At 36.0% G+C, this 26778-nt stretch overlaps 2 protein-coding genes across 3 annotated transcripts in view; one reads left to right on the top strand and one right to left on the bottom strand.

Annotated features, from left to right (window-relative positions):
• ABCE1 (ATP binding cassette subfamily E member 1) overlaps positions 1-25294 on the bottom strand; it is a 31933-nt gene extending 6639 nt beyond the window's left edge. The window contains exons 1-13 of one of the 2 annotated variants that reach the window (XM_010361213.2): positions 25046-25294; positions 18657-18786; positions 17495-17580; positions 15054-15151; positions 13956-14073; positions 12976-13113; positions 12771-12840; positions 12084-12180; positions 10800-10889; positions 5777-5898; positions 2417-2638; positions 1340-1399; positions 1182-1240 (exon numbers count right to left, since the gene is read on the bottom strand). In XM_010361213.2, coding sequence (XP_010359515.1) covers positions 1182-1240; positions 1340-1399; positions 2417-2638; positions 5777-5898; positions 10800-10889; positions 12084-12180; positions 12771-12840; positions 12976-13113; positions 13956-14073; positions 15054-15151; positions 17495-17580; positions 18657-18759 — 1263 coding nt within the window. In that variant the 5' untranslated portion in view covers positions 18760-18786; positions 25046-25294. The remainder of the gene's footprint in view (positions 1-1181; positions 1241-1339; positions 1400-2416; positions 2639-5776; positions 5899-10799; positions 10890-12083; positions 12181-12770; positions 12841-12975; positions 13114-13955; positions 14074-15053; positions 15152-17494; positions 17581-18656; positions 18787-25045) is intronic. The other variant, XM_010361222.2, reaches the window with a different exon arrangement.
• ANAPC10 (anaphase promoting complex subunit 10) overlaps positions 25256-26778 on the top strand; it is a 132157-nt gene continuing 130634 nt past the window's right edge. Inside the window, exon 1 of the mRNA XM_010361250.2 lies at positions 25256-25381. The gene's annotated coding sequence lies outside the window, so the exon portion shown is untranslated. The remainder of the gene's footprint in view (positions 25382-26778) is intronic.

Below are 26778 nucleotides of genomic sequence, written 5' to 3'. Positions count from 1 at the left end.
TGCATGAGCTACCGTGCCCAGCCTGCAACAATATATTTTTTTTTTTCCCCACTCCACAGCCCCTGCAATAATAATCTTAAAATTAGAAAGTAACAAGCAAATAATGTTTCAGGGGAAAAAACATTCAAGAGTAGAAATTCCAAAGGTCAAAGTGGGTATCAAGCAACATTAGGCAGTCAGTAAGAGAGAACACAAAATGCATGACAGTGTGTTAGGAATGAAGGGATGAATCCTAAGATAGCTTTTCCTTGCTGTTTCAGGATAAGGCTGAATTTTAGAATTTAAATCTAAGCTTATAGAGAGTATCAATGATAAAACTTTTATGATAAGCTAAGCCAAGTAGACAAAACATAAATTGAATGGTGAGGTACTGAGGAGTTCATTACAACACCTGCAAAAATCAAAGGAGGTTAACTTTAACATAATGGTTTCAAGGTTTATCCATACTGTGGCATTTGTTAATATTTCATTTCTTTTTATGGCTGAATAACTTAAAGACATTTGCTCATTTTTAATTGTAAGATTTCTTTATGTATGCTGGATACAAGTCCTTTAATGGATATATGATGTGCAAATGTTTCTCCCATCTTGTGGGTAGCCTTTTCATGTTCTTGCTGGTGTCACTTTGAAGCACAAAATACATTAGGTTTTTAATGATTTATTTAGCAAAAAGATGACATCCTTTTATGTTATTTTTTTGAGACAGTCTCGCTCTGTCACCCAGGCTGGAGTGTAGTGGCGCAATCTCCACTCACTGCAAGCTCTACCTCCCGGGTTCATGCCATTCTCCTGCCTCAGCCTTCTGAATAGCTGGGACTACAGGCGCCCGCCACCACGCTCGGCTAATTTTTTGTATTTTTAGTAGAGACGGGGTTTCACCATGTTAGCCAGGATGGTCTCCATTTCCTGACCTTGTGATCCGCTCGCTGGCCTAGGCCTCCCAGTGTTGGGATTACAGGCGTGAGTCACTGCGCCCGGCCAAATGTGACAAACATCTTTAAAGCACTTTCTTAGCAGTGGATATGAATCAAGGATTGGACTCTTAATAACTCTGTTAGAAACTACCAATAGAACTGTATAGAATCTAATTTGGAGAAAAATTTTAATACAGTAAAAGATAAAAGCTATAAGCATTATATACAAAATTTTCTTTAGTAACCATATAAAAAATAATAACTCACAGTTGATTTGGGACTAATTTTCTGTGGCTTATAACTGACATTTAGAACTGGTACTTCTCCTGCAAAATAATGAAATACATAAGACACTAAAAACTGCCCAGATCTTTAAAGTTTACTGTGTAGAACAGTGTAAAAAGACTCAACAATTACAACTGTACCTCCTTCATCAGGTTTAAGTCTTCCAGCAAGCATTCTGATAAATGTCGTTTTACCCGTTCCTGGTAACACAATATATGACAATTTGATCTGAAAGATGCTTGACATTTAAAGTAAAACACTATGTCCTATTTAGTTTTAACTGAGAAATTTGTTTTAAAGATATACACTGACATTATTGAATTCTGAAGTTTATATAGAAAAATACTTAGTCTTTCATGGTTCACCTCTGAAGTGTCATTCTAAGCTAATTAAGAGGAATAAAGACTAGTCAAAGCTTATATGACAATTTTAATAAATGGTATATCTATAAAGTTTAAATCCTGCAATAGTTTGAAAAGATTTACTTAGCTAAATTATGAGGGCACACAATTTATTAAGATAGTATAGACTATTTTATGAAAGATAACTGTAATCTTAAAAGTTTACTTATATAAAATATTTAAATTAATTGCAACTCAATTCAAAATTCCCATTATCTAAACACTGATACATTGTAACAATCTTATATAAAATTTATCTTCTATAGTTTTGTAAGCTGTAAGATTACAATTCAAATAGTTCTTAAATCATGAAGACAGTATCACATATTTAGTAGTCAAACTCATCTTATACCTATACTTATGACAATTTATTATGAAATATTTGTTGGTAATACAATTATTTACAAAGATAGATTGCTCTGAATTTAAAATAAAAAAAGTTCCACACTGAAGTATATGAGGAAAAAATTTTTAAAGCTGGATTGTTTCTGAATCACCATTTATCCTTTCCTCCTTAGTCAATTTATAAGATTAATAACTGCCTTATTAATTTACATGTAAAAAACCAGCTCACAAAGAACACCTTATTTTCACTGGAGGTTATAAAACAAAATAAGAAATATTAACCTGATTGAATTACAGTGCAACTGAATTACACAATGCCAAAAAACTGTGAAAGTACACTAAGAAAATTATGGGTTTAAATAAAACTCCATATTCTAGCCCTATAACATATGATTCAAATCTTTCCACAAAATAGTTAAAACTAATTTACTAAACAGAAAGATTTTTACTTATAACAAAACGAAAACTTACCATTTTCCCCCAGCATCACCATAATTTCAGAATCTGTAAACTCTCCAGCTACAATCGCCAGCTCAAACTCTCCCATTTTTTTCTTCATTCCTGGATATTTATACATACACATCTTTTTAACTTCTTCTTCATTTGCTGTCTCAGCCACTTTAAAAACAAGCGATGCATCTCTGAATCTCAAGTTTTCTGTTGGAACATAGCCATCCAAAAAAATGTTTATGCCTGTTGGGAAGAAAATTGTCAACAGGGAGAAATCATTAGAGTCAAAATCCTAAGCTCTCTTGGGAGCAATCTATAGATTATATACTCTAAATTTCTGTGGATTTTTGCTAACATGTTGGTCTGCATATAAAGAATTAACTTTTTTAAAAAACCATATTTGGGCCGGGCGCGGTGGCTCAAGCCTGTAATCCCAGCACTTTGGGAGGCCGAGGCGGGCGGATCACGAGGTCAGGAGATCGAGACCATCCTGGCTAACACGGTGAAACCCCGTCTCTACTAAAAAAATACAAAAAACTAGCCGGGCGAGGTGGCGGGCGCCTGTAGTCCCAGCTACTCGGGAGGCTGAGGCAGGAGAATGGCGTAAACCCGGGAGGCGGAGTTTGCAGTGAGCTGAGATCTGGCCACTGCACTCCAGCCTGGGTGACAGAGCGAGACTCCTTCTCAAAAAAAAAAAAAAAAAAAAAACCATATTTAATATAAGTTTAAATAATTCATGAATATATAGGCATGTCCCCCCCAACCACATGAAATACATCTTCTCATTATCCTGTAATTATTTTTTCCACCAGGTTTTATGCAAAAGAGAGCACATGACGTCCTTTTTGCTTTACCTTTAAGTGAAAATGACAAATATGTAAAAGTATTTTTAGACTGATATAATATTGATATAAAAGTTTGGGGGATAAATTTTTGAATATACAATTTGTTATCAGTATTCAATTTCACATGAGAGATAAGCACATATTTTGAGGTTATAACTTATTGCATCAAAAAATATAATCCTGCAGGTTCATAATGAAATTGAATATGAGCTAACTTCAGTTAACTTCTTTTTAATGGTTTCACTGTACAAAGATAATCACCATTATCTAAACAGATTTTAATAACTTAATCCAACATTGTATACAAGAACCCTCTGTAATAAAATTTTAAGATCTATAATAGCAAACTGAAATGAAAAGTATATTTGAGAAACAATGAATAATCCATATTTCAGTGTTTCCCATATTTAAGTGAAGAGAAAGCTGAAGCTTTTTGAAGGTCTTGACGTTATTCATTTTATTTGGAAGTGAGAGACACATCATGCAGCCTGTATCCTCATCCTAGAACACAGGTGTTCAACACATCTTTGCTGACAGAACAAATGAACAGATTACATTTATTTTGCCAAAATCTGCATTTTTTTTATCTTAAACTATCTAAAACATATAAATGTGAAGTTAAAAAATTAAATTAAAAAATTACATAAAAACATAAACTCAATGGAACCTTAGCAGCCACTTAGTCCACATACCTAACTTATTTTGGAAAATAAAGGCTCAAAGAACTAAGTGACTTCGTTTAAAAAACACACAGCAAGTCAGTCTTTATAGTCCTACTTCAATGTTTGTCTTGTCAATTTAAAAATGAGTTCAAACTATAACCACCTTTACAGTTTACAGAAAGCTTTTAAGTAATGCTGCACTGATTTCAATATATTAAAGGAACACAGAAAAACTGAAGTTTCTTAAGTTGTTTTAACAGATCAAGCACATTAAAAACCTTACTGGGTACCATTTACTGAATGGCATAGCCTCTAGACATGACATGCATAACTGGAGTTGTGAAGAATGACTGCCAAGTACCCATATCATTATCAACTTGATTCAAAGACTACCATATGGTATAGAGTAAGGTACTCAATACATATTTGTTAATTGACAAGAATAAAACATTAATAAATTGGTTCTGATGTCATCCCTTAGGACTACTGGCAAAAAAACTAGGTAACTTTGCAAATTTTTCTTTAAAGTATGCATCTTTCTCAAATGTATAAGTAGGTAAGTTACAACAATTTCTTCCCCACATCTTAATATCTATGTACTTTTTATAAATTATAAAAACTCCCATCATCCTTTTATGAAAAGGATTATAATGCAATATAAATTTACTTTTTCAAAAGAGCTTTTAGGTGTAAAAAAGATTCTTCCAAGATTGAAAAAAAAAAAAAAAAACAACCAAAAAACCTGCCACCACTTAGGGAACTACAGGCTACATGAATTTTTCTACTTCTAGGAGATAGTATTTTTTTTCCTGCGTAAACAGCCCTTTTGTGTTCTGAATTGTCAGTTTAAGACAGGTGGAGAGAAAAACAAAAAACAAAAACAAAAACAAAAACACAAGGAAGCAGCAAAGGAAAATGGGGAAGAAAAAAAGGAAAAGGTATGGAAGGCTGAGAGTACATTGGTACTTGTTTCAGGAGCCACTTAGTGGTAGGCTAGTTTCTGTTTTTGCTTAAATTGCACAGGTAAGGAGGAGACATGGAAGGGAGAGGCCAGGGAATCTGATTTTCTTGGAAGTACAAAGACTAAATACAAATTTTAATATACTTACTAAACTATCTTATTAGGCTTTTAGATAGCCTTAGTTCCAAAAACGTATACATATTACAGATAAATTTATTTTATTTTATTTTTTTTTTGAGACAGAGTCTCGCTCTGCCCCCAGGCTGGAGTGCAGTGGCCGGATCTCAGCTCACTGCAAGCTCCGCCTCCTGGGTTCACGCCATTCTCCTGCCTCAGCCTCCCGAGTAGCTGGGACTACAGGCGCCCGCCACCTCGCCCAGCTAATTTTTTTGTATTTTTAGTAGAGACGGGGTTTCACCGTGTTAGCCAGGATGGTTTCGATCTCCTGACCTCGTGATTCGCCCGTCTCGGCCTCCCAAAGTGCTGGGATTACAGGCTTGAGCCACCGCGCCCGGCCTACAGATAAATTTAAAACATGAAAACAAGGTGAATACTGAAAGCATTTTAAGAGTTTCATTACTGGTATTGGCCTGTCAAAGTTAATTTGAAAATGACAAATACTACAGTAATACCGCAGAAGCCAAAATGCAGAAGACTTTTACTGTAGCCTCCCAACCCCCCACAAAAGTAACACTGCATTTCTACCCATCCCCAGGAGAAAATTCTCCAAAATGAAAAAAATATATTTTGTATAACAACTGATATAAACACTCTGGTCAGTGATTAAATTCCAAGGAACTAGAGTTTTGGATGATATCAGAGCAATGTAAAACGACTTAATATCAATAATGTAGTTTACAAGCATTAGAGTAGAAGAGAATACAGCATATGTGAAAAAAATTTTTCAAGTTACCTTCTCTTACACTAAAAGGCATGGTGACAACTCCATAGGCGCTTGGTACACCATATAAACAGCAGATGAAGTCGGACAGATAGTCCAATACACTTAGATCATGTTCCACCACAATGATATATCTGAAAATCAAACCAGATTTTTATTTTTATATTTAACATAACATATATAATTAGTTAAAACTCTTACATAACTATTTTTAATAGTTGTAAATTTCAGAAAAATAGATACATCTAATAAAATTTAAGCATAAAGACATATGAGGCAAAAGCCATAAAACATTTTATCATTATCAATGCTCATATTTAAAAATGTTTTCCTGAACTAAAAGAAAGGAAAAAACCAGTCAATTTAAAAGTTTATTGATATATGAATTAAATGCATTCTGCTAATAAGAAACACATTTAGAAATACGTGTTACAAAGTAGAAACAATTATAATAGATTTAATTCAGGTGTAGCCTAAACTGTTTGAGTATTATGCTACTCAATTTATGTAAAGCCCTGTACCTGTCCTGTCCCATGCTAGCTGTAGAAGGTGATGGATGCATACACAAAGACAAGACAGAATCCTTAACCTGAGACGTTTCGATTAAGCTGGGGAAGACAAGGAATAGGTATGAAATGGTAACAAAAGATTCCATGGCAAAATATGCTCCACAGATAAAAAAATCAGTAAACATCAGAAAGAAAACAGGTTAGTGGGTACTGGAGCACTTTATGAATGAGAATGGGATATGTGAAGTTTAAGTGGCTATATTTGAATGAAGTGATACAGTATTGGCTGGAAAAGAAGCTATTAGGCAAGTAATAGTCATGAAGGTTTTATGTAGCACTTTATTCCCATTTCCATGTTGAACATAGTTCAACATGTCAAAAAGAAAATGTCCTGCAGACATCTCAAACGTCAAATTAATGTATCAGCTTCCTACACAAAAATTCTCCATATTTGTATTAATGGAATTATCATCCCCTAAAAAATGACATTTTATTCCCACTGATATTTTGTTTAAACTGTTAAAGTCTGTGAATTCCTTCTCAACAATGTCTTGTGTTTCAATTTCATCCTTTTTCTTCTTTGCCTAAATTCTAGTCCAGGTCCTCATATTTCTTTCATATCTCACTTTCTTTAGGTCCCCTGATGTGGGTCTCAATTCCAAATGAAATTAATCACTTTCATTAATTAGACGTTTTCAACATTTTCTAAAACTTTAGCTACTATCTTTCTATTACTTAGCTTATACACAGGAAACACTGAAGAATGCATCTTTTTTCTCAAATAAACCACTTCTCTACTTCTCTGGTGTCTAAGAAAGTATTCCTTTTCTAAGCAGTCTCCTGCCTAGATCTTTACCTGCTGAAATCCCGCGTAACCCTTTAAGGTCCATCTCAAATCCAACTTGCTACGGAAATACTTTTCTTAATATGCAAATGAGCTTCCCCCCTCACTCTTGAATACTGGTAACAAGTATTTGGACTGATACTTGGACTTCTATTATTTTTTAATTACCCCTATAACTTGCTCATAAACATCTTAAGGGAGACTCTTAATACTTTTAGCACCTCTGTGATCTTTAGTCTTACACAACGTACTAACAGACACCTAAAAAAGTTGATTTGACAAAATGAAGAATATGAGCTAAATTAATTGGAAATGAGGAAGATGGTAGTAGGTTCTGAAATAGGACTGTGCAGAACTTTCTACAATTATGAAAATGTTCTATCTCTCTGTTATCCCATATAGTGGCTACTAGCCATAAGTTGAATGTTGCTAGTTTGATGAAATAAAATTTTAATTTCAATTAAAATTTAAATAAGGATGTTTGTCTAGAGGCTACAGTACAATTCTAGAGTAAGGGAATGAAATGAGAAAACATTTCAGGAATAATCTGGCAAGGAAAAAAAAGTAAGAATGGAAAATAAGAGCAGGTCTAAGATGAAAAGGGAAAATTAAGAGGAAAAGTTTTCTACCACAATGGTGGTAGTTATCAACAAAAATGGCAAATCAGGTGAGCTGGTGATACTCATCTTGCATTGGTGTCTTTAAACTCCTATGTTTCCTTAAAGAGCCAGTGTGAGGGAGCATTGTATCATGTAGTGGCTTTTACTTCGCTTTGAAAAGAAGAAAAAAATAGGTCAAACTTCCTGCCCCCAGACCCAACCTTCAAATGGAGGTCATGGAGACAGAAGTCCAAAATACAAAAATGATTTAGGTCAGCCATTCTGTTTCCTGAGAAGTTGGGAAGAAACACAAATCTGTAGCATAGTAAGGAATCTAGGCTGTAAAAAATGTATACCCTACAGTTAATTTGGGGCTACCTCTTAGCCTTCAATGTTACTGATAATGTTCTGAGGTCAAACTCTATAAAACTTCTTAATCTCTATCCTTTTGTCCAATGTATCCTCTATTTTTCATTGTTTATCCAAGGATATGTTCTCCAAGATCTTTTTAGTATTAAAGACTCAATGTATGCCTTGACACACTGAATTTCAGAATGGAGATATACTTCCTATGACTCTTTATCATCAATCTATCACTACATAGAGATCTTAACCTTATACCTGTAAATAAAACCAGCCCATTTGTGAAATGTCTTAAAAATTTTCTCTATGTTGTCATGCCAATCTGTCTTACCATGTTATCCCTATTACAATTAAGGTTACTGTCCTCTCATAATATAGGAAAGTCTTGGGTAGTATTACTTTTCCTTACTAGTTTTTTTTTTTTTTTCTCTGAGGTCCATCTACACTATTTATTTCACTTTCCTATTACAACTATACAAAACATTTACTGATCTTTTAATTTTAAATTTATTCATTATAAGTGGATATAATAAGTACCTGATGCCTTGTTTTCTAGTGATGTGTCTAAACAGTTACTCCTTGAAACACTGGCTGTAAACTAGTATTTTCTTTCAGTTTTCCTCTTATTGTTAGGATGTTCTTTGATATCTTTAAAGTTTTATGTGAAGGTAGATATTATTTATGACTTTCATTTTAGTATAAAAAGGGGCTATAAAAATACTTTTTATAAAAAGTGACTTGAGAACTAGTGACCTGACTTTGTGTATTCCTTTCAAGACTATGGTACATGTGTATGCTTTTCTTTACCATAGGGTGTATTTTTCTTTGTGAAGTCCCTGAATACTGGGACTGTATTTTTACACTTGTATTCCCCAAAGAGCCTATCATAATGCCCAGGCTTTTAATGCCTGTGTATGAAGTAAAGATCATGGCTTCTATTTGGCTCACATAAGATTGTCTCTTTATCACTGATATTCTAAGTTTCACTTCAAAGTATCTACATGGATTATTTAGTATCTGTAGAACTTGTGCTCCTTCAATCTAAGGAGCTGAATTTTTCATCAATTCTGAACAGTTCTCAGCCATAATCCTTTCATGACTTTATTTTTCAGACTCTTAAGATATATGTAAATAGTTTCCTCACTACATTATCCAGGTTTCTGAACCTTCCTTCCACGTTTTAATTTTATTCTCTCTCTGCTATATTCTAGTAACTTCCTCAGATCAGGTTTCTAATGCACTTTTCTGCTGTCCCTCACCCATCTAATATGTTCAGTGAATCTGTAATGTCACCATGCTTTTAATTTTTAAATTTGTTGGGGTTTCCGAACATCTACCTATTGCTTTTTTGGTAGCATTATATCCTTAGGGTTTTGAATCCTTTTATTTAAAGATTTTATTTTGAACATTATTTAATAGCCTTCCTTAAAATTTCACCTAGAGTTCTTGAATCCTGCTGCCATATAATATCTGCTGGCTAATTTGTAGACTGCTTCCTCCTCTAATTTATAAATTTTATAATTTACAATTTGAGCTCGTCCTCGTGAGGCATTACCTATAGGAATCCTGTGCAACCAGGGTTGAAAGCATATTGGTTCGTTGCTTCTGCTATGTACCATAAAAGTTCCAGACCCCTTAAAAATACTACTTTCTCACTTTGAAGGGTTCACAGATTCCACTGGTTATATAAATTCCAATTCCACAGCCAGACGAGCTGCTGGCCAGTGAAGAGAGATTTGAAAGACAGTGATCCCTTCACTTCCAGGGAGCTCAGTGAATGATAGATATTTGCTTTCTTGACATTTCCGTGCAATGACAGAAAAGTTGTTTCCAATTTGCCCTTTTAGGGAGAAAGCAGTCCTTTGAAAGTCCTGGCACTTTACGTGTGAAAATCCAATACTAGACCTTGCTTCTTGCCCATGAGTGGATGTTAAAACCCAAGACTTATTACAGAAACCATCAACATCTGGTCCTATCACTTCTTTATAGTTCTAATGCTTCAGTTTTTCACCATTTGAGATGAGCTATGTATTTAAAAGGATGTTTATTAAATTGTTAAGTCAGAAGAGGCAGTATAATATAGAAAATGCTATACAGAAAAAACCCCTGGGGTCTGGTCACAGCTTTGTCATACAGTGAATTTGTAACCTAGAACAAACAACTAGATTTTTTATGTTATTCTTCATTTGCAAAATAGGAATACCATCTGAAGATTCCTACAAGATAACCATGAGGATCAAATGACGTAATGAATTTGAAAACTCTACAAACCACAAAAGCACCCTATAAACACAGGGTATTTTGAATACTAAGAGAAATTATGATGAATTTTCTTTTTTTTTGCCCAGTAAGATTCCGAACAACCAGAATTACTCTAGTGATTCTTACAATTCTAAGCCTGTGTGTGTTTATGTGTGAAAATGAGAGAGAGAGAGAGAGAGAAAGATAGCTGGGAAAAGCTAAGGGTCTACTTCCCATAAAGCTATGGAATTTGCAAATGATTTCAGAGTATTCCTAGGCTCCCTGGAAGCAGGGGTGTTAACAAATGAATCTTGCACTGAGAACGTCTGTTCTAGATAAAGGTAAATTTAGGTGGTAGCTATAAACAAAGAAGATTAAAAAATATGTACATGACATTGACAGACCCAGTGTTTAATCTTTACAAATCTGTAAAAATCTCCAAACAAAACAACACAGTAACATGCCAGATCTCTACTTACCTATCTGGATTTATTAGAGATCGTATAGTAATAGCAGCCTTTAAACGCTGCTTGACATCTAGGTAACTAGAAGGCTCATCAAACATGAAACTATGAAAAATAAAAATAAAAAAAAGCAAATATAGTAAGTCTGAAAGACAAGACATTCTACCTTGCATATTATTTTAAAGCACTGTAGTATCAAGAGCTTCTGATTTAACCACAACAAAAATCTCCAATAGTAATGAAGAGTCTACTTGTCATGGTAAAAATTTCTGTATTCTGTTCAGAAGTAGAAGGAAAAAATTACAGAAAGCATGATTATACACCAAGTTTGGAGAGCGTCTACCAGTTTAGGCTAATTTGCAAATTGGTAACTTCTCATAAAAAGTATTCTGATACAGTCTCAAGTAGTTTGGAGAGTTTTCTCTTAAGTCAGCTGCATGTAAGCACAGTTTTTTGGAGGGTATTGCAAGAATTTATAGAATACTTCGTGGAGAAGTTAGCCTTCACCAGACAACAGGGCAGAAATGTGGAAAAAGGAGCAATAAATATCTGGGAGGAAAGACATTAAACGTAGGAAGCAAATGTTCCTCTCCTCTCTCTCACATGGCATGCCAGAGTGATCTACGGTGATTTAAAAAACCTCGTGCTTTGCTTCAGATATTAAAAAGCTTGCTGGCCTGGCTGGAGGGCTTAAGTCTTAAAATCTTTTCACATAAAAAGAGGACTTAGGTCGGGCGCGGTGGCTCACACCTGTAATACCAGTACTTTGGGAGGCAGAGGCAGGCGGATCATGAGGTCAGAAGATTGAGACCATCCTGGCTAACATGGTGAAACCCCGTCTCTACTAAAAATACAAAAAAAAAAAAAAAAAAAAAAATTAGCCAGGCGTGGTGGTGGGTGTCTGTGGTCACAGCTACTCAGAAGGCTGAGGCAGGAGAATGGCGTGAACCCAGGAGGTGGAGCTTGCAGTGAGCCAACATCGCACCACCGCACTCCAGCCTGGGCAACAGAGTGAGACTCTGTCTCAAAAAAAGAGGGCTTAATGAATAACTGACTTTATATAAAAATTTCTGGCACCTATCAGTTATAAACTATCTAAATAAATAAAGATTTTCCTCTGTGAATATAACAGGGAAAATGGGTAGTGGATACACAACTGCTTCAACATCCTACCTTGAAATTAGGGCCTTAGATACTATTTCTATTAATTTCTCTCAAAACCATTCCTCTATTAGCAGCATTACAACTGAAAACTCTACAATATGGATGAATATAAACAAAAATTGTAAAGTAACCTACATATCAGCTTTCTGTATGCAAACGACAGCACAAGCAAATCTCTGCAACTCTCCTCCTGAAAGATCTTCAACATTTCGTTCTTTTAGGTGGGTTAAATCTACAAAGAACATAGAGGCATTGTGCTCAATGTATTTCACCTCTTCCAGGTAAAACGTATACTGCATGTCATCGTTTGAAGTTTGAATGCTATTTCAGTTGAAAATTGTTTAAAGCAAATATAACAATTACTGGAGATTTTCCCATTTATTTCAGGAATCCACATAAAGATGTGTACTTTCATCACTTAAGTTTGGGGCCTACTGAAATATATACACAAAATGGCTGGGCGCAGTAGCTCACGCCTGTAATCCTAGCACTTTGGGAGGCTGAGGTGGGTGGATCACCTGAGGTTGGGAGTTCAAGACCAGCCTGACCAACATGGAGAAACCCTATCTCTACTAAAAATACAAAAAATTAGCTGGGTGTGGTGGTGCGTGCCTGTAATCCCAGCTACTTGGGAGGCTGAGGCAGAAGAATTGCTTGAACCCGGGAGGTGGAGGTTGTGGTGAGCCAAGATTGCACCACTGCACCCCAGCCTGGGCAACGAGAGTGAAACTCCATCTCAAAAACAAAAACAAAAACAAAAACATACATATATATATGTGTGTGTGTATATATACACACAATCACACACACACAAACACTTACCAAGCTGTTGACATACAACTGCCTGTGTCTTTGTTTCATCTTTTCGGTCCAAAATAGATCCCACTGTCCCCTGCCACAATACAGCAAAAATAGTTACTATTTTCTTTCAATATTAAGAAAGAATCACAAAGTAAAACACATTTATTTTGATATGTCTTTTATACTTCTACCAATATCCATTAAATTCCCTCTATCAAAAACCGACCTTTGCAGCCTTAGGAATCTGGTCTACATATTGAGGTTTGATGATGGCTTTTAGGTCATCTTCTAGAATCTTGGTAAAGTAATTTTGTAACTCAGATCCACGGAAATAAGTCAAAATCTCTTGCCAGTCAGGAGGATCCTAAAAAAAAAAAATACAGAATCACGTGAATTTAGTAATACAAAGAGGATGAATGATATAGGAAATAGAACATATATGCAAATAGAATACTTGTGGCTTTTAACTTAAGATTGGAGGCGAACATAATTAATAAAAGTCTCCTTTCCCTGTAAGAGCAAAGAAAGAAAACAGAACAGATACTATGTTATTCAAAACCAGATTCCCAGCACCTAGGACATAGAAAGGCATCTAATAAGAGGTTAAACTGGAAGGAATGTTTCCTGCTCATATTTTCAAAACAAGTGAAAATGTTTTCAAGTATCCAAGAAATCTTTCTGGATACTTAACCAAGGATTCAGAAATGAAATGTAAAATACACTTATGATTTATTTGAACAATAGGGTGGCATTCACACTCTGGTGAAGCTCCATTTTATAATATCTACAAATAAAAATATCTAACTTAAGAACATTACACAGTGGCCCCTAAATTTCTTTATGTACTAAAGTTGGAAATTTACCATTCATAAGTCAAAAGCCTAATCAAACTATTCACTGCAACCAAAACTAATTGAGCTATTTTTACATTATTGGGACGAATTAAACAGAAACATGTGTAATACAGCAGAATCAAGCAGAATTCTGCTTCAGATCAAGGCTTAACAACTCAGAATTTTCAGTTAAGTAACATTAACAGATTTTTAGTTAAAAAGTACAAAAGAGCTTTATTTATAAATTTCGCAGCATTAATTCCACAAATAATCCTGAAAATAAGAATATTTTAAAAATACACATATCACCTACCCCACAAAATCTCATAAAACTGACTCATGATATTAATTTTTACAAGGTGATAATACGTACATCGTACTTTCCAAGGTTTGGCTTTTGTTTTCCTGCTAAAATTTTTAAAGCAGTTGACTTTCCAATACCATTAGTACCAACTAATCCCAAAACTTCACCTGGACGAGGGATAGGCAACCTGTTACAAGTATACAAAAATAATAAAACTCAGACTTACATAGAAAAAGCCACATAACATCAGAATGATATATTTTAATGCACTTCCACTTCACATACATCCATCAATAAGTTAAGAAACATATACCAGATATTATTGGCTATTAGAAAAAAAACAGCCAAGATTAACTTACGCTGTTAATTGTTAGAAATGCATCCATAAACAACATTATTCCAAGTTTTATTTATTCAGTTTTCAAAGTCCATTCTAAAGTAAATTTCTTCTTTACATGTAAGGCTCAGTTTTAATGTATAACAAAACGCTTTGGTAATAATTACATAGCAGGTGCACCCTCACAATGTCTTTCTTTTCTGGCCTGCCATTTACTTACTAAGGAGAGAAGTGCCACATCAACCAGAAATATTCTACTTCATTCTCCCTGCTGCAGTAGGCTCCTTAAAGCTGGCAGGTTAAGAAATACTTTTTTATTAGTAAAATCTAGACTCCTAGATTCAAAGTATTAGTGTTCAGCAGATAAAAATCCCAAACTAAGGATTTGTGACTTGTATTATTATGATGTCCAAATTCAAAGTGATATTCTCTGTAGCTCATCAAATTAATGGATAAACAAAATCAAAGGCAAATTCCTTTAAAAGTTATTCTGGGGATAAGGGTACTAGGAACAACAGTGACTCTCAGTCCTAGTTGTATATTAGAGTCACCTGGGACTTTTTAATATACTAAGGTCCAGACCCGACAATGTAATTAAACTGGGCTGAAAGCTGGGCATTAGTAGCTTTAAAAAGTCCCATAGATAATTGCAATGTTAGCCAGAATGAACCACAGACATATACAGTATGATTCTGCATGATGTTATAATATTGTATTTTCCTTTAGTGACTGGTTAATAGCATTTCCCCCAACTTCTGCATTTCTCTTAAAATCCCAAATGTATTTTACGCTTAACTCGACAGAAGAGGAATCTTGATGTGAATATATACCTGTGAAGTTTGAAGGCATTGGCACAATATCGATGTGTGGTTTCTTTTTCCAGGTTGCTTGGTAGATTGACAATTGATAAGGCGCCAAAGGGACATTTCTGTTATTTAAAAAATTAATTTTTGTATTAATTTGTAGACATATACACATAACTAAAATGGATTAAAAATATTTTTATAAGCAATCTTCTAAACATGAGGACTTTCATAAATATGTGAAATATTGTTACATTTCCTTTTACTATTTACTTAAAAATAAAAGGTTCCTTGAACATTAGAATCATATCAATTGTCTCTCAGTATATGCGGGGAAAATTGTTCCAGGACTGCCGAGTACACCAAAATTGGCACATACTTAAGTCCTGTAGTCAGCCCTGCAGAACCTGAGTAAAAGAAAAAGTCAGCCCTTTCTAAAACGGTTTTGCATCCTGCAAATACTCTATTTCCAGTTGGCATTTGGTTGGGGGGAAAAAATCCATGTGTATGTAGATCTGTACAGTTTGAACCTGTGATTTCATGGGTCAACTGTAACTTGATATTCCCTTTAGTGATGGGCATAATCCTATACATTTAAAGAGTGCTTAATACTTATTGAAAAACCTTATAGAACTTGAGGCTTTTCGTTTGGTTTTGTTAAAACATATTAGATAAAGGGAGGCTAAGAGGCAAGTCAACAAAAAAGTCACTGAATATATGACTTCATATTCTTTCCAAAACAGATGTTCTCCCTCTGTTTCCTTCAATTATTACTGCCTTTGTATGCTTCCTATTATACTTTGTAAAGTCGTCTGAGGTCACGGATCTTATCCTTTTTTGGGCTATTTCCATCCCACCAATAGCTAGCACATTTGCACAGACCAGGGATTAATGTCTTTCCATTATGACTTTTATCTATCCTATATGAAAAACATACTTGAATTCTCGAAGTCAATTCACATTAAAAAACAAAACACAACATGACAAAACAAAACATATAGGCTTATTCAAATAACATTTGACTGTAAGGTGACTGTCCAAGGAACAAGAATGACAAAAACAGGAAAGTCATTTAAGAATGGTAATGTGGCTAGAAAAATTTCTCGTAAGTACAGGCAACTACAGAGGTACATGCAAAGATTATAACCTCATATTACTAGAGATCTGCTCAGCAGACATGTTCAATGAGCTCAGGGGACCAATTCAAAGTTTCTGTGTTTAGAGATTCCAGGGAATTTCCATTTTATACATTACAAAAACAGAGAATTACTCATTTTCTAATAAAGAAAAAAATAATAAAGAAATAAAGAGGGTAATTTCCACCCTCTAACCAAAACTATTAAGTTTTTACAAATTATATTTTTCTTTCAGTGGAGTTACCTCCATTATCCTCTTCTCTTAAATGTACATAGAATGCTTATATGCTGCAAGTGATTTAAACTTCTTTAATTCTATAAGGAAAAAAATATCCACTGTTTATATATGAGGTGCATTATAATATCTTAGTGTTCAGGAATTATACATTACTTCCCCACTCTCAGAGAACCATCTCATCAGTATGTTTTGAGCCACTCGAGTGCATCCAAAATTTAAATTTTAAATTAATCTAATTTTCTTACAGCAGCAAAGAAAGAGAATAGATACGCTAGTGCTCAAAACCAGATTCCCAGCACCCAGGGTACAGGCAGGTATCCAATAAGAGATTAGTAAATATTTGCTGGAAGGAATGCTTCCTGTTTATATTTTCAAAGCAAGTGAAAATGTTTCAGGTATCCACAAAATCTTTCTGGATACTTAAACAAGGATTCAGAAACCAATGTGAAACATACATGATTTACTTGAACAATAGCGTGGTATCTGAACTCTGGTGAAGCTCCTTTTTATAGTATCTACAAACAGAAAGATCTAAATTAAGTACGTTACACATTAGCTCCTAAATTTATGAACTAAAGTTGGAAATTTACCATTCAAGGGTCAAAAGCCTAATCAAACTATTCAAGGCAACAAAAATTATTAATAATTGAGCTATTTTAAGTATTCTACCATTGGGAAAATTCAATAGAAGCACGTGTAATACAATAGAAGAAACACTTAAGAATTAGGCTAAATTTTAAAGTTTTTGGCTGTGTGCATTTGTGTTTAAAAGGTGTGAATTTAAAATTCAATATGGACTTAGAAGAAACATGTAATGTGATGGTAATGTCCTTATAAGAGGTGAGAAAAAGAGAAATTTTGGTTGGAAATGGCTTTATAGAGTACAGCAAGAGAAACTTTTAAAAGGGGCGCTTTAATTAATTTAAAAAAGCAACAATGTCACTGATATTAGAATAACACTTTCCTAAATTTACATTCTCTACTCATTTGCTTTATACTTTGCCTCACTTAAAGGAGTTAGAGCATAGTACCCAGAATTTTCAGATTTCAGTTTTAGGTTACACATTTGATCTAGTAAATAAAATATTACTTACCTTAATACAGATACCACAACCAATACAAAGAGTTTCGGAAATCCATGCTATTTTGCTCTGGGGAGTAACCTCTATGCATAATTTACCTGGTAAAGGAAAAGATATAATTAAGCCATTCCCCTTTATCTTCTGATTTTCCGAATACTGTTATTTAGGCAATGCTAGTTCTAAATTTCCATACAGAAGCAGATTTTCAAAAACAAAGGCCACACAAAGAAATACATTTGAGATAATGCCTTAAATCAGTGCTTTGTGGTGACAGATTTCTAATCACTTATATGAATATCCTTGTTTGATAACAGGGAGATGACTTTATATTTATTTTACTTAATTTACTACTGGGGAAGAAAATATGCCAGTAAAAATATGATATATCCTGAAATATTTTTAAGCTGATTAACCTAAATTTTAAATTCAAAAAACAAAATATGGCTTGAAAATGGTAAGACAGACTACGAAAAGAATGAACTACTGTAGCCAGATCAGTAAAACTCCAAAAAGGTATGCAGTCATCTAATATACAGCTAAAATTAAACATGATATTAGGGATAATGGAATTTCTGAATAGCAAAGGAGACAATAACAGATGACAACTAAAGTTTCTAAGTTTCACTAATTTTAAGATTCAGTAATTCTGTGCCTCATTCGTACATTTACAATTACTTAACATAGCCCTTAAGGACGACCAATAATTTTTCAATTGAATTGCTGGAAATTTATCTAATCTTCAAAGTATAGCTAACCTTATGAATAGTCATTCTTATTAAGTTCTTTGTTCATTTTTTAAATATGAAAATACTGTCAAAGTTTCTTGTAACCCATCTCCCATTAAATTACAATTAATTACTATATATAATATTAAAGTAATTATAAGATTTTGTAGATTTCAAGATCAGTAAGCTGAACTCTGCTTTGAGTTCACATCCAATACACTTTTAAATACTGATGTATTATTCTACAATTTGGTCTTTCTTTTCAAAATAGGATCCTTTAGTCACAAAGCAATAAAAGAAATTTAGAACAAACTAGTTTTCTTGTCTTCACAGTTTATGAAACTAACGGTGAACACAAAGTATATGCTAATACCCATAAAGAACTATCAAACCAGTTGATTTCTTTCATGATTTTCTTTTATACTTAAATGATCCACAGAACAGCTTACCCATTCGAACTACAGGACAACTCTTTTTGCATTCCTGTCGGCATTTCTTAGGTTTACATTTGTCATGGTTGACAATAGCAATTCTCGTTAATTTGTCTGCCATAACTGTGCGAAAGAATATCCAGCTCTTCTATGAAAGAAAAAATAAGAAATTCAATGCAATTAGTTAAGGGAACTAATTTGCATACATGAAAGACAGGAAAACATAAATGATCATTATACGGAGATGAAATGATTATCTGCAAAAAAATATAAATTTTGACAGTAAAAATTATAAAATAATCTATAATCTAGTAAGGTTGGGAAAATCAAATTTTACATATATACTTTAATCAGAAGATTTACATAAGAAAAAAATGCCATTTACAATAGCGACAAAAAGAAAATATCTAGGAATATACTCAACAAGATATATACACAAGAAAACTTTAAAACACCGAATGACATAAATGACCTGAAGAAATGACATGCTATCTCAGTTTTTATAATAAAGAATAGTTAATATCACAGATTTACACCCTTCCTGAATTCATATATTTAATTCAATCTCATGTGAAAAACCAAACAAAAGAACCCCATACATGTGGTGGTGTGTGCCTGTGGTCCCAGCTATTCTGGAGGCTGAGGTGGGAGGATTACTTGAGCCTAGGAGGTGGAGGTTACAGTGAGCTGAGATCATGCCACTGTACTCCAGCCTGGGTGAGACAGTGAGATCCTGTCTCAAAAAAAAACCCACAAACCAACCCAGACAAAGCAAATCTAAAGTTCTAATGGAAAAAGAAGTATTAATAGCCAGGAAAACTGAAAAAGGGGAAGCAGGATGGGGGAAATCCCACAAGCTCTTCCCCCAAACTAAGCATTACTTCACGTTGTGTATATCTGACTGTAATGACAGTGACAGAAATGGCAAATAATTATAATACCAATGAAACTAAAAGGAGACCAAGTAACTACATGTATATACTATGATTACTTTTAAAGCTTTTACAAGTCTTGATTTTCCAATTTAATCAATTACATAGCATTAACATCAAAGTGAACTTAAAAATCTTTTACAATATTGGGCTTAGTGGTTCAGAAATTAATTTCCTTAGAATGGTGATTAAAGTAAAAAATTACAAAAAGTGCCTTAATACTGGAGTTTATTCCAATATGTAATGAACGAATCTGAAACCAAGACTATCCATTTACAAAGACATCATGTCTTTTTTTTACTGTGATAATCAATCCTGATTTTTTTTTCTTTTTTTGATAGACTGCTTCCCTTTGTAGACATCTCAAGTCTTTTCACACCCATCAATATCATTAGGCTTGGACGGGGATAAGAGATCTTGCTCCTCAATGCTATCCTAGACTATTAACTCTCCCTCCTCCCTAAAAAGTTTTACGTCTCAACTATCTAACTGCTTTAGTTAGTAGTGACCACCAGATCACTCCCTTTCATTCTTTGAAGATTTCAGCCCCTCTGTCAACTTTCACACACTCTTTTACAACACTTGACATAGTTCTTGGTGATTTCAATATGCTCACAGATGACCCTCCTGTGCTCTCATTTATTAACCCCTCTCCTCAAACAGCTTGTCTTCTACCCTACCACAGCTATTCATTTTTTCTGGTTACATCGTAGACCTTATTATTACCGGTAATTGCAATCCTTCTATAACCTCAACTTCAAATACTCCATTCTCCAACCGCCATTCTTTATTTTTCAGTTCACCCTCTACTACAGAACAATCCAACAACCCTGACTCCTCCATTCTCCAAACCTTTCATTATCTCTTGAATCCACTGTCCCTCAGCTCTTGGTGTTTTTATTTTCCTTCTTAGCCAGCTAAATACCCTTAATCACAATCTTGGTTAAATTAGACTCTTTACCTGCACACATAGAGCTGAAAATGGGTAGGGAAAAAAAACACAAAGCCTGCTGACTAGTCTCCCTTTAAATTCATCATCTCAAATGGACCCTTATGCCAACCAGCAATCATACCATATGTATCTCCCTAGCTAAGACCATTTGTACACTAGAAGACAGTCCATAAGAATGTCCCAACAATTTTCCCTTCTGTCTTTAACTTCGGCAATTATTCTCTCCACTGGCTAATTCTTATCAGCATTCAAGCATTCTACTCCCTGACCCCATGGTCTCCCATTGTTTTATTTTTCCTTCTTCAAGACTATTTCAAAGAGTTGCTTATACTCAATGTCTCAAATTTCTTGCTACATGCTCTCTGGAATCCATTCTAGGCTCTAGAGCCCATCATTTCATCAAAACAACTTGTCGAGCCATCATTGTTCTTCACATGGCTAAAACAAATGTTTACCAGACCTTAATTCACCTGACCAATCAATTGCATCTGACACAAATAAACACTTTTCCTACTAGATAAAAACCCTTTAACTTGGTTTTAGGATACAACACTAATCCGGTTTTCCTACTACTTTCCCGGTCACTCATCTTCACCTCCCAGGCTTCTAAATGTTGAGAGTGCTCTAAGACTTGGTCATTTTTTTCCACATATACTCATTCCCCAAGGTGTTCTATTCTGGTCTCATAGGTTTAAATTCCATTTATATACTGCAAATTTCCAAATTTCTACCTTTAGTCAGGATACCTCTCTTGAACCCTTTCCTGCCCATTTAACATCTCTGGAAGGCTTAAGAGGAATCTCCCAAATAAGCTCCTGAAATCCTCACCAAAATTTCAGCAGTCTTGCCCATTTTGTTAGATGGCAACTCCTGTCTTTTTTTTGCTCAGGCCCAAATCCTTGAAGTCATACTTCTTTTCCACCTAATAATAGCAAATCCCGTTGAAGCTATAAAACATCCAGAATCTGATCTCTTCTCCTGAGTTTGGTTTAAGTTATCATTATCATTATCATCTCTTACCAGCATTACTCAAATAGCTTCCTAACAGATCTCTTTGCTTTTACCTTCATCTCTTTCTACTCTAATCCTCAACAGTTCATTCTCAACACAGGAACCGGAGTAAGCCTTTTAAAGAGTAAGCTAGATTATGTCACTCCTCTATTTAAAATCCTGCAATGGCTTCATTCTCAATCTGAGTAAATGCCAAAGTCCTGAAAATAATCAATGAGGCACTGATCAGCCTCTGTTAACTTTCTGATCTCATCTCCAACTACTCTAGCTCTTGTAGTATGGCTCCAGCTACCTTGGCTCTTTGTTGCTCCTAGCACATGACAGGCCTGTTCTTACTTCAGGATCTTGGCACTTTCTGCCTATAATGCTATTACCCCTAGAGAGTTACATGGCTTACTCCTTCCAATCTTTACTATTTCTCAGTAATTCTTCTCTAATTACACTACCAAAAAATACACTCAACTGCTTCTTCATCCTTCTTTCTTGCTTTTTTTCCCCAGCTCAACTATATGACACACTATATATTCCATATATATCTGGTGTATATGCACACATCTATTGTGCATGTGTGTATGTATATTCTGTCCCTCTACAAACACACATATTTTTCCCCTCCACAAGTAGAATGTACTCCATCCATCATAGGGTAGGACTGTTTGTTCATTCCAGTGGCTGAACCTGTGCCTAGCACACAGGAGATCAAACATTTCTGCTAAATGAATGAGAATATGAATTTAAATATAGTAAATAATTTCCCTGTAGGTATAACAACTTTAGAAATCTTGCAAGTTACCAATATTTTATAGTGACAGTTGTCCACTAAACTACATATTAAAAAAAAAAAAAACCATTCAAAAGAAGACTAAACATTCATGTAATAAATACAGGGTTTTTCCAATAAACAGGTTGACTCTATTCCTTCAAACACTGGTCCAGGTCTTGTAAAGATTAGAAGAGGAAGAAATTAGATGACTTAAATTGTCACAAAAAAGCTCTTACTGGGGAAATGACAACTTCCTCGGAAATGAAGATTCTTTAGTAAGCTATTAAAACTGGACCTCATGCATTCTAACTTAAATACTGAATGCCTTTGTACAAATTACTCAGTGAAAGAGTATAATGAATTCCCTTCCAGGGGATAAATCTTTCATCATGAAATTGCTTAAACTTTATTTTGTTAAACTCCTAAAATATTTAATTTTTCTTTTTTTTTTCTTCTTCTTTTTTTTTTTTGAGACGGAGTCTCGCTCTGTCGCCCAGGCTGGAGTGCAGTGGCCGGATCTCAGCTCACTGCAAGTTCCGCCTCCCGGGTTTATGCCATTCTCCTGCCTCAGCCTCCGGAGTAGCTAGGACTACAGGCGCCCGCCACCTCGCCCGGCTAGTTTTTTGTATTTTTAGTAGAGACGGGGTTTCACCGTGTTAGCCAGGATGGTCTCGATCTCCTGACCTTGTGATCCGCCCGTCTCGGCCTCCCAAAGTGCTGGGATTACAGGCTTGAGCCACCGCGCCCGGCCTAATATTTAATTTTTCAAACTATTTTAAAAACCAAAAGACTGTAAAAGATAATTAAAAAAATAAAATGGGGATCTTGCTATGGTGTCCAGGCTGAATGGACTGATCACAGGACACTACAGACTGGGACTCCTTGGCTCAAGGGATCGTCCTGCATTAGCCTCCCAAATAGCTGGGACTACAGGTGCATGCCACCACCCTGGCTTGATTTTTACAGAAGAATAAAAACATACCAGAAGTGGTTAATAAAACTGATTTATATAAAAATAGTGATAAATTGTAATGCATTTAAGAAAAATGAACATGGATTCTTTGTAGAACTGTTAATTAACTGTGTAAACACTTTTAATTCAATTTCTGTATCAGTTTCAATAACTGGGGCAAGGGGATTCTCTACTACTTTTTCAATAGAAAAGTAAGGCACAGTAAAGCTTGCAGAAGATTACAGTTAACAGGCTCCTGCAAACAAAGAAGTATTTGAGGATATTTCAGATTCGAAGACAAAAGTGTTCAAAATTGACACTAGAACAATGACCCTCAGTGTCATTCTTCCAGTTGAGAGGAAAAAAAGGAAGTGAGGCATACTTGGAAACATTTATAGTCAAAAGCCAAAATAATTGTAATACTGTGTAAAAGCATTTCAAAGATTGCTGTTAACTAATGATGTTTAGTATCACATGAAATAGTCTAACCCATGCTCATGGTAGTTTATTAGTCTTATAAAACACGTATAAGTTAGGAGAGGTACATGGCTCTGATTTCAAAGAGTTTTAAGTTTAAGGCATTTAGAAGGAACTCTAACTTAATATTGTTTTCTCCCCCTCCCTCCCAATTGTTAAATGCTTTTCCAAACAAACAAAAAAACTTCTTTTTAAAATAGGGGAGAACTAAGGTTTTAAAAAGCTCACAAACCCCAAACAGCTTTTGGTTCAAATACAGGTTCTGAGCCTTTGGTTACACTAACAAAGCATTATTGTCAGGTGGCTGGTATACAACGAATAGTCTCAGAATATGGGACAACCTACTGCAACATAAAATGCCACTATCATAAATGACTAGTTAGCAGTTCCGTTGGGAAAGAGTAAAAAAAAATAAAACATGTTATTTGGACAGTTCTTCTTCTTAGATATTTTTACTATCAAAAAAGAGAAAATAAACTGATGTAGTTAATGGGAGGTGGGAATTCGGCTTTGGCTGTCATTCATTCACATTACGTATTAAATGTCTACAATGTATGAACCCCTGAAGAGATAATAAAGGTATTCTGAGTAAAGACATCAACCTCGATCTCAATGAGTATTAGATACAATAAAGGGAAAAATGGGTAAGGGGAGAAAGTGCCAAGTAGTATAAAAGCGTACCAAAAAAACTATAGGATTTCTACTGGGAAACTACTTGGGACAACCCCAGTCATAGTTGCGTACACGCTGTTCTGAGAGAAGCAGAGCGACATGTGGGCATCATAAAACCTAGCAGTGAACAGGGAGTATTCGACTTCATGGCGGCAAGATGCCATGACTCATTCCACTCACCGAAACGTGAAAGCCACGACTTCCCACAACCAAATATGCACATGTGACAATATATCCATTTTAGGGTGCTGGAAGAGTGTGGGGGTAATAGAGGGTGCTGTGGGTACAGAGGGTGCTCTAAGTTCTAAAGGTGACTTCCTCTCCAGCAGGTTTAGCTCCAGGGCCGGAGTGGGGTAAAGGGGGAGTGGAGACTACGGCATCTAGGTCCATTCTCGAAGTCCCTGGCGGGCGTGGCAGGTAACAGCGGCGACAGCCGGGTCGGCTGGAGGGGAAGACTGAGGCACCCCCAAGGTCTCGGCGTCGCCCGCGCTCCGGCAGTTCCAGCTGTCCCGCAGGAGCCGCTGCCACGCGCTGCTGCTGTCTCCGCCACCTAAGGCCTAACCAAAGGCTCTCGGAGAACGTCCCTACAGTCTTTGCAACCTGACAGATGGTAGCTAACAGTCAAACCTCTCTGGGCTATTCACTTACCTGGGGAAAACAATCCCCTTCCGGAGGGGAGCACACAGGCCAAATCTGCTCTTGCCTTCACTTTTCAGCCGCACAGCGTGTTCTCACGGCCACCGGCCAAAATGGCGGGGCCCAGCCGCCGCTCGCGCAAGCCATAGGACGTAGTGCGCGCGCGCGCGACATAGAGCGTGAGGCGGCACCCTGGAGGTAGGTAGGGAGAGATGACGTCATTGTGCTGCGACCTTGTTCAACGCCGTTGGCGAAGCCAGGCTGTCCGAGGAAGCCGAGTGGGAGTGGCACGGAACTGCTGGGGGTCCTGAGAACCTGAGTTTCGGCAAGCAGCCGGGTCTGGAAACTGTGAGTGTGTGGGCTTTTTTTCCGACGTCAAGTGTGGTCCTAGCGTAAACAGATGCATTCACCTCCCCGGTTTCAATCTTTTTTTATGTTCGCGCTTTCCTCAAGGCCCGTGGGTCAGGAGTGGAGCCTTAGTTATTCTAGCACGCTAGAGGTGTCAATAGGACCAACAGAGTATGGTCCCGACACGGCTTGCTGTTGCGCGCTCTCCTAGGCCTCAACTCCCTCTCATCTGTGTGGTCAGTTCAAGGCCTGGAATCCAATCTTTTCCGAGCTCCGTATTTTATCCACTTGGTGGCGTCCAGTCCCAAGTCCGGCAGTTGAATTCTACCCTAAAGATGGGCTTTCTTTCTTTCTTTTTTTAGATGAGAGGACATTCAGTTAGTAATGATCATTGCAGGTTAAATAGTCTTGCCCTAGATGTCACCTGACTTGCAGGCAAGTGACAAATAACTAGTTCATGACTGAACCTATTCACCTATTTATTCATTCAGTAAATTACTTATTGAGCGTTTAAGCCTCAGGCCTTGTCAACGTTTACAGTCCATTGTCTCTGCTGTTATTTAGTATCAAATGCTTGTTTGCCGATTAGAGAACAACTTCGGATACAATGGGAGGTGTCAGAACTATTGCACCTATTTTGAATAGCGTATATAACGATGTTCAGTAGCAGTGACTGCGCTACCAAAGCAGTTTTACATATTGTTCGTGATCCGATATTGAAGTGTTTTTTCACGTATGAATGGACTTACGAAAATTAACAAAAGATGTGAAAGATGAGGTCATCCTTTTTAGAATGGGCCAGTTATTCACTTCAAAATCTTGAAGCCATTTTCTTGACCTTATCTTCTATGGTAAGAGCATTTGTAAGTGAACTTTTCACATTTTTTCTTTTCTTTTCTTTTTTTTTTTAGGACAGAGTCTTGCTCTGTTACCCAGGCTGGAGTGCAGTGGCACGATCTGGGCTCACTGCACCCTCCGCCTCCCAGCTCAGGTGATCCTCCTGCCTCAGCCCCTCTGGGACTACAGGTGTGTGCCGCCACACCAGGCTGATATTTTGGAATTTTTTTAGAGACAGGGTTTCACCATATTGCCCAGGCTGGTCTCGAACTCCTGGGCTCAAGCAATCCACCTGCCTTGGCCTCCCAACCTGCTGGGATTACAGGTGTGAGCCACCGGGCTGGGCCTTAAATAAAACTTTGACAGTTAGAGGGCAGGTATGACTGTTCTCTGCGTCACTTAATGAATATTTAAAATGAGGATCTTAGGGGGGCAATGGGATCACATCTGTAGTCCCAGCAACTTGGGAGGCTGAGATGGGAGGATCGCTTGAAGCAAGGTGTTCAAGACCAGCCTGGGTAACATAGCTAGATCCTGTCTCTAAAAAAAGGAAATTAAGT

The sequence above is a fragment of the Rhinopithecus roxellana genome, chromosome 2 (assembly GCF_007565055.1).
Source record: "Rhinopithecus roxellana isolate Shanxi Qingling chromosome 2, ASM756505v1, whole genome shotgun sequence".
Classification (NCBI taxonomy): domain Eukaryota; kingdom Metazoa; phylum Chordata; class Mammalia; order Primates; family Cercopithecidae; genus Rhinopithecus; species Rhinopithecus roxellana.
This window is presented reverse-complemented; position numbering and strand designations above follow the sequence as displayed.